This window comes from Phlebotomus papatasi, chromosome 1 (genome assembly GCF_024763615.1).
Source record: "Phlebotomus papatasi isolate M1 chromosome 1, Ppap_2.1, whole genome shotgun sequence".
NCBI lineage: Eukaryota > Metazoa > Arthropoda > Insecta > Diptera > Psychodidae > Phlebotomus > Phlebotomus papatasi.
The window spans coordinates 43,346,079-43,365,400 of NC_077222.1; the positions used below are offsets into that span (position 1 = coordinate 43,346,079).

General features: G+C 33.7%; 1 protein-coding gene across 2 annotated transcripts in view; it reads right to left on the minus strand.

Annotated features, from left to right (window-relative positions):
* LOC129810214 (alpha-2C adrenergic receptor) overlaps positions 1-16,488 on the minus strand; it is a 121,042-nt gene extending 104,554 nt beyond the window's left edge. Inside the window, exon 1 of one of the 2 annotated variants that reach the window (XM_055860538.1) lies at positions 13,724-16,488. In XM_055860538.1, the coding sequence (XP_055716513.1) occupies positions 13,724-14,377 (654 nt within the window). In that variant the 5' untranslated portion in view covers positions 14,378-16,488. The remainder of the gene's footprint in view (positions 1-13,723) is intronic. The other variant, XM_055860540.1, reaches the window with a different exon arrangement.
* Positions 16,489-19,322: the final 2,834 nt, after the last annotated feature.

The window sequence follows — 19,322 nt, forward strand, 5'->3', positions numbered from 1 at the left end:
ATCAAAACTATTTCAATATTAAACTATTTCAATTGAACCTAAATGTCTTTAAATTTGTTTTTAAATATTTTTTACAACATGATAAAGTCAATAATTTATCCCAAAAATGCATTTAAAAAATTGCGATTTCATTATTTCTGAGGTTTTTCTTGGTTGAATCCCCTTACGGGCGAGTGGAATACCTGTTTCCCGAAAACAAAACAATTTTTTCAACTATAGAAAGTTAATTTGTTCCTGAAATAGTCCAAAAAATTAGTTTTGCGACACCGGTGTCCCGTGCGTCCTTAAAGGGCTAATTATGAAATACATTTATTAATATTTAAATTATTTAAATATTTTTTTATAGAAGAATTACGAGCTGCTCAATTCCCGCCAGTTAGGAAATGATGCCGCGAGATACTCCAGTGACTGCTCATTAGTCCACCATTTTATAATTTTTTTTCGGAGATAAAAAAAACTAAGCGCTTTAAGTACCTATGTGTCAATATGTCCAATGTTTCATGAAGCGTGATAGTTGTTTCCTTCTCCGCAAAAGAAAAAATTGCATAATTTCATTTAAACAAAATACCAAAGAACCGATTTCAATATTTCAAATAATAGAATTAATTTCGGATTTATAAATCTATGCAGAATATCTTAAATGAATCCAAACTTGGTTAGATCGGTTAAGATTGCTCTACTGTGATTTTATATTTCTCGTTTAAAAGTCATGGTATGATCATGCTGAGCGCTCTCCAGAAAACCTATGCAAGCCATTGTGGAGGGGCTTCAATATCAGGGCAGACCTAGGATAAGGTCGGCCGATCAAATTCAGGATCTTGTTAAGGAAGACCTTGGAACCGATTCCGAATATCTTTCTAAAATAGCGGAGATTCGACAGGTGTAGGATGCTGTAACCTGGATAGCCCACAACCCTGATAGAGATAGGCCGCAGAAAGCATAAACGATTAAAAATTAATGAATGAATATAGAGCAATAGAGCTTAAATGGTTTATAACAGTGTTCTATTTTTTTAAAGGATAAAAGCTTCATATTCATATTTTTTTAACTTTCGCTTTTCCACATAATATTTAATTTATGCGAGCTATTAATTGCTGATTTCATCCAAATATTATCGGTTCACAAATAGAAATAGGTAATGATATGTATGTTTAAACCTAAAGCCATGACTATACAGAATTAGGACTTTAAAAAATTAGCTGTCTTATGTACTTCATTAGGTTATATTATGTTTCAGCTTACAGTGTAATCTATGAGCTTGACTGATAAACATTTCGTAAAAATGTAAACATCCTTTGTAAAGTTTCCTCATTTAATATCGTGGTAAAAGCAACTTTCGAACTTGGTTGGTTTTGTGAGTAAAAGTGTAATTCTTTCTCTTATGATTCTTTCTTAACCATTGTGGGTGATATTGCACGAATAATATAAATTTCTTTTGTTACCATATTTACCATCATAAATAATCCCATTCCCATTGTTGTTACTATTTGCTTTTCAATGTGCTCGAGGGGATGGTGTTGACGGTGGTTAGTAATGGTTTTCTTCCCTGCGTGGTACCCTCATGTCTCGTCTTATTCTTCCCTCCTGGGAAGAAAATGGGGCCAGCAACACAATGACCGACAAACTCTCTGGCATCACGAGACCCTATATAAAATTTACATCTGTGTTGCGAAATGTAATTTATGAGAAAGTAAAAAGATTTACAATCCACTTAATTATATCTATAAAAGAGATAAAATCCCTCATTTTGTGCCGGGGTTTGTTTTGGTTCTCATTGCTTTAGCTGGCATTCAAAGCAAAAACAAACCCCTATTTTTCTTGTGCTTGAACATCCAACTTTCCGGGAAAGAGGAAATGCCATGCAACCAATTGACTTAATTGAAGTGCATACCAGGGAGGTGATTCATATTGAAATGTGCCAAACACATAGATTTTCGCAAAACAAGAAAGTGCTTGATTTTAATTGAGTTAGAGAGTTTAGGAAATTCTCTATATTGGACGATCGCATCATCAGTACAGATCACACACTTTTGTCCATTAATTCTTCCTTGAAATTCGTCAACTCTTCTATTTTTGGCTTATCAATCCAATGTCCACAACTACACTCTTTGCATTCAATTTAATTTGTACCAATTTCAAACACACAAGTGTCTTTCTGATGAGCAATTCAATTAAAGTTTGTAATGCTGCAAGTGAAATTCGTTAGACGATCATTGAAATGGTCAAAATTGATGATTGAGTTCAGTGTCAAAGGATACACTAAAATTCCTGAAATTGCAAATCTTCCCTTTAAATGACATCCCTTTTTTTTTGAAACAGAAATAAATATTTTTTCACCACATAAAACATATAAACTCTTCTCATAAATCGACATTTAAAAGTTCTCATCACAGCTATAAATCGAATAACTCCTTTTTTTGGAATAGAGATTTACGCAAGAGAGATTACAGAAAGTGATGATGCATGCCAGACTCTTGAATTGCTATCAGAAGCGGTAAAAGTATTTCATGACTGAAAAATTTTCCAATTGGAAAACTCTGTAACCAGAAAGAGGGAGAGTGTTATAAAAGTGAAAGTTGGGTAAAAGCTTTCGCCAAACAAGCTGTTCGACATGTGAGACAATAACATTAATCAGGGAAGTGGCATTGCTTGGGATACTTTCAATCATAATTTTCAATATTTGACGCCAGTATATTTACAAGACATAATACCCACCATTGTCATCAACCACATATATCACCTGTAAGCCGTCCCTCTTATTGATTATAGCTAGAATTCGATGTGCCCTGAGGGTGGAACCACAGACAGAAGGAACTAAGTATATCGCACCACAAAATAAACAAATAGGGATGGTTGTGAGTGGCATAACAGAAACAGTTGGAATTTTGATGGGAGTTCTCAAACAATTTCATGGTTAGATATTTATTCAGAATATGTAATATATAGAGGAAAGAGGAGTTGTTTGGACAGTACAGAAACACGAGTTTTCAGCAAAATATTTAATGGTTAACCCTTTAAGGATGAGAATCTCGTCGGTGTGACCCAAAGGAAAAAATAATTTATTTTGAGGAATTAAGAATTTAGATGATTGAAGGATTTCAATGTTTACCCCGTCTTGTTCAAAGGGGTAAAAAAAACTGGAAAACATATTTATAAATCGTTTGGAATAAGTATTATATTGTCTTCTTGCAGCACACCCTTTGGGTATACCCTTCGTGAGGGATGCTGTCCGGCGCTCTTTATGGGGTTAGTATAATGCTTTGTAAAATTTTGAATTTACCTCTATACTTCACGCAAGTAAAATGTATCCGTTATGAGAAAAGATTTGACTTTCTCCTTGAGATAAGTGTGAGCTCGGATTAATCCTTTAACCCTTTGAGGACGATTGGGTCACCAATGACCCAAAAATTAAATTTTTCCTACGGCCATCTCGAGTTGTATTAGGTGTGATTCCTTCTAATCACACCTATTTTGTTCTAAAAAGTCAGAAAAAATGATTTTTCTAACCTCGAATTTTTGACCTTCTCGTCCTTAAAGGGTTAAGGACAATTGGATAATCGGTAACCAAAAAAAAATTTTTTTTTCTACAGCGATCTAATGTTATATTTTTCTTTAAAAAGTAAGAAAAATTATTTTTTCTAATCTCCTAATTTTTAACCCTCTCATCTTTAAAAATTTAAATTATCCGATACTCGAGTTAAAGCTGTAGTCTTAATTTTAATTTCTTCTCTGTTCATTATTCAGTTACACGAGATTCTCTAAACATTTTTTGGTTAGTGAAGTACCGTCGTTGCACTTTGCACTTTGCACTCGGGGGGTGACTTTGCATTCTGCTGTTTGTGAGACTTTGAACAATTCTAACACTTATTGATAGTCTTCGCCGATCCGGTCTACCATGTCAAAGTATATAGGGATATGTTAAGTACCAAGTAAGGTACAATGATCCTCAAAAGGATTCTTGTAGTTTCTGTAATAGTCAATGAAATCCTAGTATAGGTATTTTGTCAAAAAACGACTACGCGAAAAAGTTTTCAGAAGATGCAATTCCAAAATCGATTTCAGAGAAGTAAATTGCCGAAATCTATTCTAAATTTATCTGGCTAGAATAATCCACGTCGATTTTGTTCATTATTTTTAGTAAATTCCTTTTTTTTCACTATAGTCCTCCTAAGAACGCACGATTTATGTTATTAAATTGCATTTAATGGTCTTTCTAAAGCTTTATTAGAAAAGTATTTGGCTAAAAATTATCCAATTTATTGGGAACTTAAGATAAAATGACCGAGATCTACAAGATAGTATGGTCGCCATCTTGATTTGACGATTCTGTCCGCCATTTTGAATAACTGTCAAAACAAAAAACTTATCCGATTGAGCTGAAATTTTAGTATGTTCTAGCTGATGTCAAGACCTTTTCAGAACATATATAAAATCTGACCTAGGTTAAGCGATTGTCTGGATACTGGGGCTCTAAGTTCAAAATTTTGACATTTTCATTAATACAGAACTACGGAGAGCTTCTTTTATTGAAACCATCACAAAAAAAGGCAGTATTATCGTTAGGCGATGAGATCTAAATAACAAACAAAAAGAAAAGTAATGTTTTTATTTATAACAGCATATTATTTGAAGATCTGAAAAACTTTTGCAAAGATGAAAAAATAAAAAAAAATAAATAAATGCACTTTTCATTTTTTTTTAATTATGTAAGAGTAAATAAATATATAAAATAAGAGCCTCAACCATTTCTGATGGTTACTGAGGCATTTCGTTTAGGTTTTAAAATTCAGGATTAGAAAATAAAGATCGCCAAAATATGAATATTTCAAATTTTTAAAGTTTGAGTCTCTGTATCAAGGTAAATACTTGACGTAGACCGGAACATAAATACGTTCTGAAAAGGTCTTAATATCAGCTACAACATACTAAAATTTCAACCCAATCGAACCTGTTTTAGATTTTGACAGTTATTCAAAATGGCGGACAGAAACGTCAAATCAAGATGGCGATCATGTCATCTTGTAGATCTCGTGCATCTTACCCTTAGATGTGAAGATCTTCATTGTCGTTTATTATCAGAAATTGTTGATTTTTTAGTATTTATTAAAAAGTGCAAAGTCACCCGCACCTTATCCCCAGTGCAAGCCTTTTTTCTTGATTTTTTTAAACATAGTAAAATTTTATAAAATTAATGCTAGTGGCACAAAATCCATTCATTAACAACTGAATACAAATAATTTTACTCAAAAACCCCCCTTCCTTCACTTTAACTATCCACTTTTAGAGGGCAAAGTTGAAAAACAGCGAAAAAACGTGCAAAGTCACCCGCAACGACGGTACTAAATAATATGTTCGAATTCAAATTCTTGGCTGTTTCTGTGTTCCCTACCGTCGTCTTTTCCAATCAAATCTGCAACAGCATTATTCTATTTCAAAGGCCTTGAATTAATAAAAATATAAAGTATAGTTGCAACCGGCAACGAACTGATTGTTCGAAATTTATTTGTATTATCTTTTCACGATCTTAATGTAAGTAAGATTTTTCAAACTAATATTAATAAAATATCGCGACGAAAGCAATTAAACTAATCGATTAAACTCTTGGAAAACCTTAAGAACTCATATATCTTTGTAGGAAAATTAAACTGTAGTAAACCTCTTCTTTTTCTTAGTGTAATTTGGAAATGTTTTCATTTCTAATTACCTTACCAATTTGTAATTAGTCTAATGGGATTTTATGCAACTTTTCGAAATTTATAAATTAGAGTAATGTTTCTCTAGATGGAAGCGGTGAATTAATCCACTGTATATTTAAATTCAGAAGCTAAAATGCTATAATTAGGTAAATAGGTTTTGATCGTCGCAATACTCTCATTTTTCAGAATCTATTCTCATTTACTGATTCCAAATTCAAATATTTTCATATCGTATCATGTCCATTTTTAAAATTAAAAATGCCAAATTCATAAAATTGGTCATTATGTTTTGTTGGTAAATGACTAAAAGTCTAAGATATATAATTATATTTGTGTTTATTTTACCAAAAATACAATCCATCGGAATTTGAAAAGTTAGTAGAGATTTTGCTTCGAAAAATGTATTTTGCGCTATAGGATATACATGACATAAATTCAGTTGTGATTTTAAGGGGGTCTTTTATTAAAATACTTGGAATAACTCAGAAGGGAAGTATTTCTTTCAAGATTCCTCCATTCACTGCCACAGGCTACGAAAATTGCAATGGAGAAGCCTATATTGTATGCTTTTCGAAAGATATTTCTCAAGGGACTCCATCGTGAACGTTCCTACATGCGGGGGTGGGTTTGGTATATCGGAGAGGTTTCGAGAGATTGTTGCCATTATCCAAAACCCACTAAAGTCTACGGTGAAGCTTGAGAATTTATCGACCACCTTTGGGGCTGGCCAAACCTAATAGTTTCCTTCGTCATCGCTTGCAGAACCCCCAACATTTGTGGGAAGATTAATCGAGTGTGATGTGGGAGGGTGACTGTGATAATTCCCACATATCCACGCATTCCCCAATATACATTCACGGAAGAGTCGGAATTAATTGAATTATGGCTCGGGCACTTTTAATGATTGGGATATATTGATCATCATGTTTCCGAGATATTCACGCATCCTGTCAAAATTCTACAAATTTTGACAAAGTCCCCGTCATTAACTATAACTACTAAGCACGATCGTATAAAATTACGCATATCAATTTATAACGACACTCATTATATCTGCAATTTCATATCCCACAATCTTCCATACTCATGCCATTCCCAACGAAAGACCCAATATGAGAACATTTTCATGTGAATTGCCTCCCATAAACTCCCAAGTTTTGCTTAGATAAGCGGATAGTATAGGACAAAATCACAGGAAAGTGTATAGACAAAAGCCATCTCTAGTGAATTTATCCACAAATTTACATTACAACTGCATTCCATGAACTGTTTAGGCAAAGCTAATGAAATCGCTTTATTTTTCGTTACCTATAAATTCTCATCGCCATTCCCAACTCAATAACTTGGTGTCAATTTCCCAGTAATTTTTATCAAAATATCAGAACGATTTTTGTCCGTCCGTTCGTCTTTTATAAGACTGGAAAGTCAAATGGTGACATATCGGGGGATTTCTCTCTCCATAGAAAAAAAAACATTTTGTAATATTGTTCGCAAATGTTTGTGAATTTCAATTGGGGACTTACGAAATGCTCGTAAATTGTATAACACACAAACAAGTTCGTAAAATTTGTACTTTTTCCAGAAATATTATTCGTAACATGATCACTTGACGAGCATTTTTTTGTACTTTAACAAACATTTGTACGTAAGTGTTCGTAAACGCACAAAAAATGTTCGTAAAATTTTGTCAATTTTTGTTTGTCTGGCGAACATTTTACGTACATTTACAAACAAATGACAAAATTTTTCGAAAAGTTTTATAATATCCCAAAATAAACCCATTAAACCTATGAGTTTGAGTTTTTCACAAAGTATTTTCCACTTAATCGTTATTCAAATCATTATTTTTTTTAGTGATTTGACTTTGGCCAACAGTTAATAACATTGAAAACTAAAAATAAAATTAAACAGTCATAAAAGTTTTTTTTTATTTTCACCAAGAAGTTTACAATTCAACTTTTCTGAACTTCAGAAGTAGAAAATTAATTAGACAATCATTATGTTCAGCAATTTTAGACGAATATTTTTTTTTGCATATCTTCGTAAAAGCCCGAAATTCATTATTTAACTATATAATTTTTTTTGTAGAGATAAGCAAGATAGTATGATAAAGTAAATGATGTCAGGAACAGTAAAAGAAGGAAATGATCCTTGGTTCCTCTCTTCTTTTAATTTCTCAAGCTTGATGAAAGATGAGCCAAAGATCATTTCCGTGTTTAACTGTCTCTGATATTCCATTTACTGGCCGAAAAATATCTAGAAGTAAATAATATTTTTTGTAAACACACAATCTTCGGAATTAGATACAATGTCCCAAAAGTTGATTTTCTACAATTTTTTTAGATGCTGTTTAAATTATATTATATTCTAATTGTCATTTTTCAAAAATACGTGTATAACATTATATTGAACGTAGATGAAGTCAGAAAGTGAAATTTCGTTCTTCTTATTTTCTCATTTTCTTATTTCATTTCTGTTTTTTTTTTATTTTCTTTATTTTGGAAGATTAAAAATAGTCTTATTTTCATATTATTAAATACATTAGTTTTATCTTTTTTTTAATTTTTCCCGATATAACGAGGCACAAAATAAAGAAGACCAAAATTCCAATTTCTGACTTTGTCTACAACCGTAGACACGAAACAAGTTACTATGACTGCGAGGTCTTGGGTTCAAAGCTGAGCAGCAGCAGAAAAAGATTTCTCATGCCATATCGGCTTTGAATTCGTCCAGTGAATGAATGAATAGTTAATGCCAATGGTGCATATTGGCAAAAAAGTGAACCGCCTAAACAATAGAGGCTGGTACGAGTTTCGGATTGAAAGTGATACTACAGTCGATACAAATATTCGCTGTCACTGATCCCAAAACACACACCGAGAAGGGATGCTATGATATAGGGTAAGTGTGGTAAATTTCGGCATAGTTGCATGCAAGCGCCAAAGTTTCAAGTTTGAAATGTAATATCTTTAATAGAAATTGATTATTTTCATTCCTTCTAGATAATGAGTGGAGCTTAGAACCATGTAGACAGTTTATCGTCTTTATTTACTTTAAAATTATTTTTAATATATTTTAATATATTTTAAAATGAATAAAAATGTAGACATAGCTTTGGTGCCCTATTTCGGCCACCATTCTCATAGTTCCTTACACTTCCGAAATTCAGCTAATGTATTTTTAAATCATATCGTTTGTCCATGCGACATTTTTTGTTATTCTTTTGCATTGTATAATCTCCAGAGTATGTAAAAACTAAAAATTCATGGAAATTCGAGGAACAAAAAAGGTGGCCGGAATTGCAAGCTGGCCGGAATTTTTCACACTTTCCCTAGTAACGGCACTGATTGCCCACAGAGCTGAGATATAGAGCGGCTACCCGTATCGGGGGATAAGATAGAATAGGAGTGGGGATGCATAAGGGGCCCAATTGGTGGCCTGGACGCATCGGAAATCGAAATGGAGAACTGACCCCTGGAAAAATCTTATCTTCATTGAACGTTTCATAAAATATTGTGGTTCGAGATGAAATCCGTCTTCGGCTAATTAGACCCAAATTTTGTGTATGACTAGAACTTATTTTGACACTTATAGACTACTATCTCTACAACATCTCAAAATTAGTAAAAATTATTTGAATCTTCAATATAAAATATATGAGTACTCCTAAAATTTGAAATCAATATCTCTCACTATTAGTCTTTTAGGCTTGATAAAATGAACTGACGCGTAAGCATTTCGAAGTTTGAAAAAAGCTTCCAAACTTTTTATAAAACTTAAATTTAGGATATAAAAGAAAAACTTGAAAATAAAATTACTTCTATATTATTTGCTTTAAACAAATATTTCAAAAGTTTAAAGAACCTGCCAACAAGTGTCCCTTGCCCAATAGGTGTTCCTAGACCCTACATGTTATTCCTTTCATTCCAAGCAAAAAGTGGTTTTCTAGATGTAAAAGAAATGTCCCAAGATACCAACTTCTTTTGATTTCTGATAACATAGAAAGGCAATAGATTCAAGAAATGTTTTTGCCATATTCTTGGAATTGCTATGAATTTTCTCTTTTTTTTTTATTATAATTTCCTCTTTTGGGGTTAGGAATAAATTTACATAATTGGATTTAATACCCATCAATAATTCTCAAGGTATAAGACGATTATTCTGTGGGCGGTTTTTTCTTCATTCATAAAACGTTAGATAATCTTGAGGTAGCTGAAAAAATTGAGCAAAAATGGTGTGAAAATGGACTCTGGTGTTATTTCCATAATCCTCATACCGACAAAAAGACCACATTTATTTTTTTGTGCATATTTAGTTATCTATAGAAGCAGACAATCCAATTGGAAAACTCTTTTGGAGTGCCTCAATGGATATTAAAGATTAAAATTACACTTAAAATGGGAGTTTTGCATTTTCCAACCCATTTATATAGTTTTTCATTTTTTTCAGGCTGTAGCTGCATATAAGGTGATATTTTGTGGGTGGTATCTTTACAATTTGATATAAAATGGGCAGCAGTGGATGGTATGATTCTAGCTAAAAAATGTTATTTTAACGATGTGTACATGGCGAATAATACAGACATTGCCAGCAGTGTCTGAATTCCCTACAAGATGTTTCGTGGTGCATTCATATTGCGCTTCAATGGACTATTATAATGAATGAATCACGAGATTCAACGGAAAGCTTCTTCTATTCTTCACAATTTTCGTTAACATTTCAGAGACCATTGAGTTGAAACATCCACCAGAGAGTGAAAAAGAGGGGAAATTCTCACCAGGAGCATAAGCAAATAATATACTTATCTTTTACACTTAAAAAATCAGACTATGACACTGCATTTTGTTGAAATTTGTGGTTAATAAAAGTACACCGAATTTAGGGCTGCTATCAGGCAGTAGTTTTGACTGAAATAATCAATTGCAAAGACTCAGAGTTTGCCACTAATAGTCTTGTTTTGACGGAAATCCTTCTCTGACCCTTTCATAAAACACTTTAGGACTACTTTTGCACAAGATAAAAAACTTTCTCGATTTATCATCATTTTGTCCTTAGACTTGTAAGTCTTGCTAAATTCGAGTTATTCTAATCAGATAATGTTTGATTTTGACAGAATTTGATGACTGTACTATTCGCATTTAACACAATAGATTGTAAAGGCCTCTATGCAATGTGAGAATTTTTGTCAAAATTAAGCATTTTGAAGTAAATCATTTGTATATGTGCAAATAAATCGTGACAAAAATTTAATCTCAATTAAAAATTAAAGGTCAATTGTAAACTTAGAAATACTTCTTAGAATTAACAACACTATTTCCGTATTATGTCTAACGCACAATAACTTTTAGGTTCGTTATGGCTGAAATCTATGCTAAGTGTGAACTGGTTATCTGAAAAAAATGATCACTTACGTTAAAGAGTCCCTTAACTATCCAATCTGAGATAGATTTGCCGATTAAAAACTTGCGTAAATTTGAAATTTCGAAATACGAAATACGCTAACAGAGTAGCAGGACTATTGTGTTATAAACCGGAAAGCAGAGCTCTGCTTGAAATTTCATACAGAAAGCAATTATAATTATATGAATCGATAACTCTATTGATGACGAAATTTTGCAATGGCACATAAATGAGCCGTGAGCAGGTAAAATTGAGCAGTAATGAAAAAGTAAAATTAGTGGAATCATTATGCTGAACGACTGTATGAGATATTAATTAGATTCGTTTTTGAGACAATGAAGATTGTCTGCTTATCAAAATTTAGTATATTATCGCTCATTTATTTATTTGCTATTTTTAGAATTTGCTATCTAATATCACTCTTCTACTTTAATACAACTTTCATATAGTTGAAATAGAAAACTTGTAGTGATTTTTTGATGAGAATAAGACATTGAGAAATACTCGAGCTCATACGTTCATAAATTTTACTCGTCTTTTATTTAATGTTATGTCTATTAAACCTTTAATGGAATGTAAAACAAACTCGTAAAATCTCCAAACATTTAACGGAAGCATAGTCCGGTTTATTTTAAGGAAAAATTGTCTTCTATGGGAACGTATCACTGTTTTGACACTTATTTAATTTGACAAAAAACGAATAAAAACAATGAAAAAGTCACTTTTGGTATTCGTTTAGACGAGATAAATATGATATGAGTAATAAGTTTACGATAAAACATAATCTATCGTGATAAATGTTGATAGAAAAATTCAAGAGACACTATAGTGATCCTTTTAAAGGATCAAATATGATCGTATCTATTTGAGGAAAATGTTATAGAGGCCATACGATAATTTTGGGCATTTGAAAGATTACCGGAAGTCAAGAGCCATCGTTTTTTTTATTCTGAAAGAACATCCCCAACGGCAAATTTTTGCTCTCTATTGAGATTTTAGACAGTAGCGTTAAAATGAATAGGAATCTCTATCGGGAAATCGCGTTGGATGAGATCCTGAAGTTGTGGACATAGAAAATTTCGGTAACAGATATCGCAGATGCAGATGACTTTTCATACTATTATTCGTTAGCTTTTCTTTAATTTTAGCACTTAGGAGAGGGACAAACTCACCTGCATGGAAGTTCCGCTAATGCCGACACTATTTCCGAACTTGCGCCCTCTTCAGGCCTCTACACATTGAGCGCAATTTTAGTTAAAAATTATATTTTTGACAGAATATTGACATTTCCATCAACAGTAGTACAGACAATTTCCTTCAAAAAAGGAATTTTTAACTAAAATTTCTCAAAATATGTAGAGGCCTTTAGTTAGAAAACAACGTTTCATTGTTCATTTAGAGTACACAGTAGTTTCTGCGGTGTCTCCTAAATTCAAATTAGCTCAACTTCGCAGTGTAGGGTATTTTGCAGGCAGACCAGAACTAAAAACGGACGAAAATCGATTTTGAGCGAATATGATATTCATGATCTATGGGTGTCAAAACGTGTAGCTTCAAAACAGCTAATTTCACTGCAGCTAGGTCGTATTTCACTTCGCACCACGAAAGCTGAGGTTGTAAAGAATTTCAGCTAATTACCAAAATGCCTATAACCTCAAGAAGACCCATCATCGTGAATGATCTTGTACTCCGTAAGTTCATATTCATGCAGCGTGCTAAGCATTCTTCGGCAGACTAGGGTAGTAATCTGTGTCAAAATCTATTTGAGCCAAATTATTGTGGACCAAGTCTGGCTTTTCATCGATAAATTAATTAAATTACAAAAAAATTAACTTAATAAAAATCAAAAACTTAAGTTTTTTTGAACTCATATTAACAAGAATTTATGTTAAACTTCTTTCAATTTTAATGTATAGTAATATGCCTCTCACAAATATACATTTTGAATATTTTTTATATCAACATGAAGTCTTTAAATATTATAACTTTCTAATCATTTTTTTACGATTAAGGGATATTGGGTTTCTATTTCAGTGTAGGGTCGAATGAATACCTTTTCGTCTTTTGTCAAAATGTTGAAATTTATTTAATGTATGTAATAGAATGTAAGTAAAATGACGTTTTTCATTAATCTCCGTTTTTCCATAAGGGTATGTGTTCAAATTTCGTATTCCAAATATTACAGAGTGAAGTGTCAATAGGTGTTGCTTTCACCCTAGGATGAGTTTTAAATATTTCGTTTCTCAAGATATTCCAGTGATAATTTTTCATCTTGATCTACTGATCATCTAAAAAGAAGATTTTCAGGTCCATCCAGATCACTTTTATGATGTGAAAAGCTTTCACAGACCATCAAAAGAATACATAATAACTATTTTTTAGGAACTTGTTTCGGTAGCTGGTAGAAGTTTATGAACCCCATTATCAGTATGCAGTTTTCTTTATTTATTTATTTATATAACCATTTTACGCAGATATGCAGAAGAACACAGTTCTTGCTTATGTCACCATTATTATAATATTTATATGGAATTCTGTACTCCAAATCCGAGATTAGTGTGAATACAGTCAGAGCCGTTGTCTTCTTTTACGGGTTGTTTTGGATTAAAATGAAAAGATTCACCTACCTGGCATTGTGGAAGTAGACCTTCTGGTTGTTTGGCCTTCCAACCCAGCAACGGTGGGATACATATGAGTCCAGACATAATCCATACGGCAGTTATCATGATGGCTGCCCGGGCTGGTGTTCTAGTTTTGAGGTACTCAACAGCCTTCGTAATGCTCCAGTATCTATCCAGGGAGATGAGGCATAGGTTCATGATGCTGGCAGTACAGAGGAGGACATCCATTGCTGAATGGATGTCACACCACCAGGCACCGAAGATCCAGTACCCCATTAGCTCATTGGCCAGTGAAAAAGGCATGATTACCAGTCCAAGGAAGAAGTCTGCCACAGCTAGGGAAGCAATAAACCAATTTTGGATGTTTTTGAGGGACTTTTCGGTGGCAATAGCTATTATGACTAGCATGTTGCCCACCACAATGATCACCATGAGGATGGTAACGACAATTGAGGCAAATACAATATGTGCTATCGTGTATCCACTCGGGTAGATGCCATGTATGCCTGTGGCGGTAGTTGTTGAGATGGGGGACAATGTACCATTGATGTAGGTATCATTGCCACCACCCCCAGTAAGATTTGGTTGACCGATACCTGATGCATTTCCTATCATTGCCAAAAAATCCTCATTTGTAATGTTCCCCACAGGGTATTCCATTATGCGACAAGTTATATTACTTTTCCCAGAGGTGCCTCAGCAATTGATTCTTAGATGTGGTGATCAAGCACCCTGCTACACTTCCACCTTGTTACTTTCAATAAACCCCCTATCTACTATTGCTTGTGATTCATGTGCTATTGATTTACACTCATATGGACTATTGCATGTATGAAACGTTTTAGCTCCTAATTAAATTCACTTTCAAACTCGGTGTCTCTCCTCTCAATATAGATGATAAATTCGTTAAATGGATGTTTCTGGCATTCCTGGGGGATGTGAGTTGATGATGGATTGATATTTCTGTTATCCCATCGATTGCTATATATATACTGAAAATGGTGTATTATTCTTCTCTTGGCGCAATAATTCCAGGAGTGTTCGTTGGTCCCACAGCTGATGGAGTACACCTAAATCACACCATTTGTCGTGTGCTCATTTATGTAAGTGGAAGGTTATACCACCAGGCATTGGTCTAATGCAAAAAAAAATCTCACCCAAAACAATGTTCAAAAGTCTCAATTGCCTGGCATTTAAGCTCCATTGCTAGGCGGCTTCAAACCCCAAAAGATTTTTTTCTGCACGCACCATTCGTATTAACTCTTTCCACTATTTCCAAATCGCACTCACGTTAAGGTGGGAAATACTAGGATTGAGATTGGGGTGCCTCTTTATTTAGGCAATTCGCAAACTTTTCACTGATAGCACAGAAAATTTGGCGTGTCTGATTACCATGGCTTTGGGCATTCCTGCTGGATGATTAATTACTCCAAATGCTTTTCTTTTTCAACCTGTAACTGCACGAATATTGAGCCCTATTGAAGCGACATTTCAATTGTTTCAGAACATATGGCACACAAAATTCAGAAGTGGGATGATAAAAAGCTGGTCCTTTTGTCACATCAATTGCCACAGTTTATAGTGTTAACTTGGACGACAAAGTGCAAGCTATATTGAACTAGGATTAATATTTTAATACTCTTTCTACTACACTCTTTCGCGCAAAACTACCCGTTTTTCCGAAAAGCCGACTCTTTTGTACAAGTTTTAGTTAGTGAAACGACTCGGTAGGAATTGATTTTCTTCATCAAAAACTAAATTCACCTTAATTTCTACATAGATCTATAAAGTCTTACTAGTGCACACATCATGTCAATGTCAATGCCCGAATCATATTTTGGCTCAAGTCCACACCCACACCCCACAGTTAATTTTAAGATCTTAGGAAAATGTATTAATAAGTAAATAAACGAAAGAGAGCAATTAAAATTGTTTTCACATCTTATGGGTGCCACTCGTGTGTTGAAATGATTATAAGGAGCATCACAATATCTAAACATTGAATTTTGATTTACGTTTCTTCCTCATCAGTCAAATTCTATAGACTTTTCAAAAGATCTTTGTTGTTTTTTCACTAAAAGTCACAAACTTCTCAATCACTTTGATTTTCTGCAATCAGCGATGGTCTGGGAGAGCCTTGCACCTGCCATATCTTTGTGTGAGGATGCCACTTGGAGTGGCCCATAGTGGGTCGATGGGTTATTTGTTCCACTTCTGCTTCGTGTTGCTTTAACGTACGCAATATATTTATTGGTACATTCAGGAAATTGACTGAGGAAGTGTATCACTCGTAAACAATTTCCTTTGATTTCTAGTACGTACACAATTTTTTAGATAGGGTAGGCCTAATAGTAGGTCCTAAGATTTCACTGCTGCACTAACAAACCGGTTTCTAAAGCCTCTGTCTTCACCATTAGTTCGATTTGTCATAATTTGCCCAAATGACCCCTCAGGACAATATCATTAGAAAGCCCATTCACAACTCTTAGCACACCTTCCGCAAGGCTAAAGAAAAGCTCAAACGCAAACTAAATTTTCTCGTAAATCATGCTTCGTATTTCAAGTTCCAAGGATATGGTAAATAAAAGAGCTTTTAAAATTTATCTCACAAAATGTGTAATCTTCAATTTAACACTTATTTTCTTGCACGGCATTCTATAAGACGATAAGTGTCCACGTTCGCGACAAAGTGCAATGGTTAGATCTGAAAGTTGTGCCCGGAATGTCTTTGGCCGAATCTAACCAGTTTGGGATAGATCCAAATCGAGACTGAAACAGAACGCACCATCTCGAGAGTCACAAGGCGGATTTGGGTAGGTGAAGTGGGAACAAAAAAGAGGCAGACAAGGGGAGGGCTAGCAGCTCCCAGAAGACCCACCAGACGCACCACAATGTGTGTGAGTTTGCTCCACTATATGGGGAAATTTTCTGCAGATGGAAGAGCATAAACGTGCTGTTGAGTTCGACTGAGAGTGTTTGACTCATTCTGGCGCGTACAATTTTACGCGACTACCGCACATGCGCCCAGACCATCCCCAGCCACTTCTCATGCTACACCAGGCCGAATAATCAACAAACGGTGGGAAAATATGAAGAGATGAAGAGATGTGCCGCTGACGGATGACTGTACAGCATTCTTTCGCGTTCTGTTTAATTATTTTGCTCCTTCCTCAGTAGGGGCCATCGAGGTCCATGGGGTACCATGCAGTTGGTACTGACAAGTGTCCTTGTGAATACCTCTTACAACCACTTTACTTTGAACTCATTGCACATGTTACCTGCATGCTTAACAGGGAAAGTCCAGTCTTGCACAAGAATGCCCAACTCATATGTACTCATGTCTACTCAATTCGAAACGTAATTGATGCTATTGAAGTGCTTCAATTTATGATAGTCTCTATAGACACCTTTCCGAGGTAATGAAAAGAGAACTAAAGAATGACGTTCATCGTAGATTCAATACGAAAATCAATATTGATTATAGCTGCAGGGTAGGAGAAGCAGGTTGGACGATCTCATAATATGACCCTAAAAAAATATTTATTTTTTGGATAATTAAATAATGTCGAATAACCGAGCTGTTTATTGTCATATAATCATAAAAGAAAGATCTAAACACATCGGGAGCAATTTTCATCAAAAATAGTCCTTTGGACTTCGTTGGAAAATCATATTTTGATGAAAATTTCTTTTGATTTTTTAGGTCTTAGAATAAATGAACAGAACATATAGTTCAGTTTAAATACAGTTCATATTTATGTTCTAAAAGGCTTATAATAAATATTAAAATATAATTTTAATTTATAACTATGCAAGAAAGTTTAATAATTGTCAACAATTATCAAGCCTATAAACCAAAAGGGATGACACAGCATTCGTGTTAAGCGTAATGCTCGAATTCGTGACTTTAACGTTATACCTTTCTAATTAGATGAGTATTTCGAAAAGTTCTTTTTAGCTTACATTCTTTTTTATAATATTTATTGATTTCAATCGATTTTGACCATTTTAACCTCTTAATAAATCTTTTCAAGATTTCGTATTGATGATTTTTAGTTACTGAATTTCGAATAAAAAATAACGATCAGTTTATCGGTTGATGACCGGGATTAGATACGTAAGACATATTAGAGTTAGAACACTGTTTTTGCGTTCAAATATCGATTTATGGGATGTTCCATAGACACTTCAAATCTGTATATCTCTTACCATTTGGTCTCTTGCACAGACAATCGCTGAATGAATAGCCCAACAGAAGAACGGACAAGTATCATGACGTAATTTTTCTTAAAACTTCTGAATTCCACGAATTGAGATATGGCAATTATATGTATGAACTCAAACTTTTCTTTATATTTCCCAACAATTGCTAATTTAGAGGTTGAATAAATTACGACAATTGCTAATCTAAGCGACTGTGTATGGCCTTAAGCTAAAAAATCCATGTTACTTCCTCGAAATGTAAAGTACAATAAAAGTAAATCAATTTATTAAATTATGTTTAGTTTTTCCGTGCATAAATTAATCAACTTTCATAGCGATAACATAAGGTAAGATAGTGTACAAATTCCGACCAACATTTGTATCCTCAGAATACTGCTATATACTATGTCTAGGTTAGAAGCAGTCAAAGAACTCACATGAACTTCAGATCCCTGAGCATCACCCCAATGGCCATAATAAATATTAAACAGTGAGTGTTCATTAAGTCAGTGGCATTACCAATGAATTCCATTGCATATTTATCATAATTCACAGAAGCATTATTGAATACAAACGTGTAATGAATTCACTGTGTTCGATGCATTTCCTCATTTCCACTTCCCTTCTTATAAAGTTTTTTTTTAACAGGGGGAAAATCTATGGGAATATGTGAATTATTTGGAAACAAATCATTATTCAAGACTCAATTTATTCTGCAAAATGTTTCGTTTATCCTGTAAACAAAATATGGCGCTAGGGACAAATAATTCATATCGAACACTATGTTATATGATGCATATGTTTCAGAAAATCACCAAATAATCCAGCAAACAATATTCAGACCAATTTTTCTGCAAACTATCACAAAATAAAAATAAATAAAAAAAACATGTTTTAATCATAGAGATTTCAGTAGTTTATTTACAGGATTTTCAATCCATTTGCTATTCTGGATTTAACGCTGAATTCCTGATTTGAATAAATATTGTCACTCACCCTCAGAAGTAGTTATTTTAGTGGAAAAATTTAATGAATGTTTAAATATTTTCATGAACAAAACCGCTTATTCTCTGTAAAAAGTATTGTAATAAAAAAATCGAAGTTTATTATTTTCAGTTGAGAGTTTTTCTTATAAAGATTTAAGTTCGAACAAAAAAAATTAGCTATCTCGAAAACGTTTTTCTGGACTTTTTATTTATTTATTTTTAATTTATTTAAATGAAAATCTGCCTTTGAAACTATGTGTTTCTTAGAGGCAACATTACAGGCAGGAAATTATTTGCGTCCACAGCCGTCTCAGCGTTGGTGAATAACCTACTCCAGAGCCAAACGGTGGAAATGCTCCTTATCAGGATGTATAAGCCAGGGAGGGGACAGTACAGTTTAACAGAAGTGCAAAGAA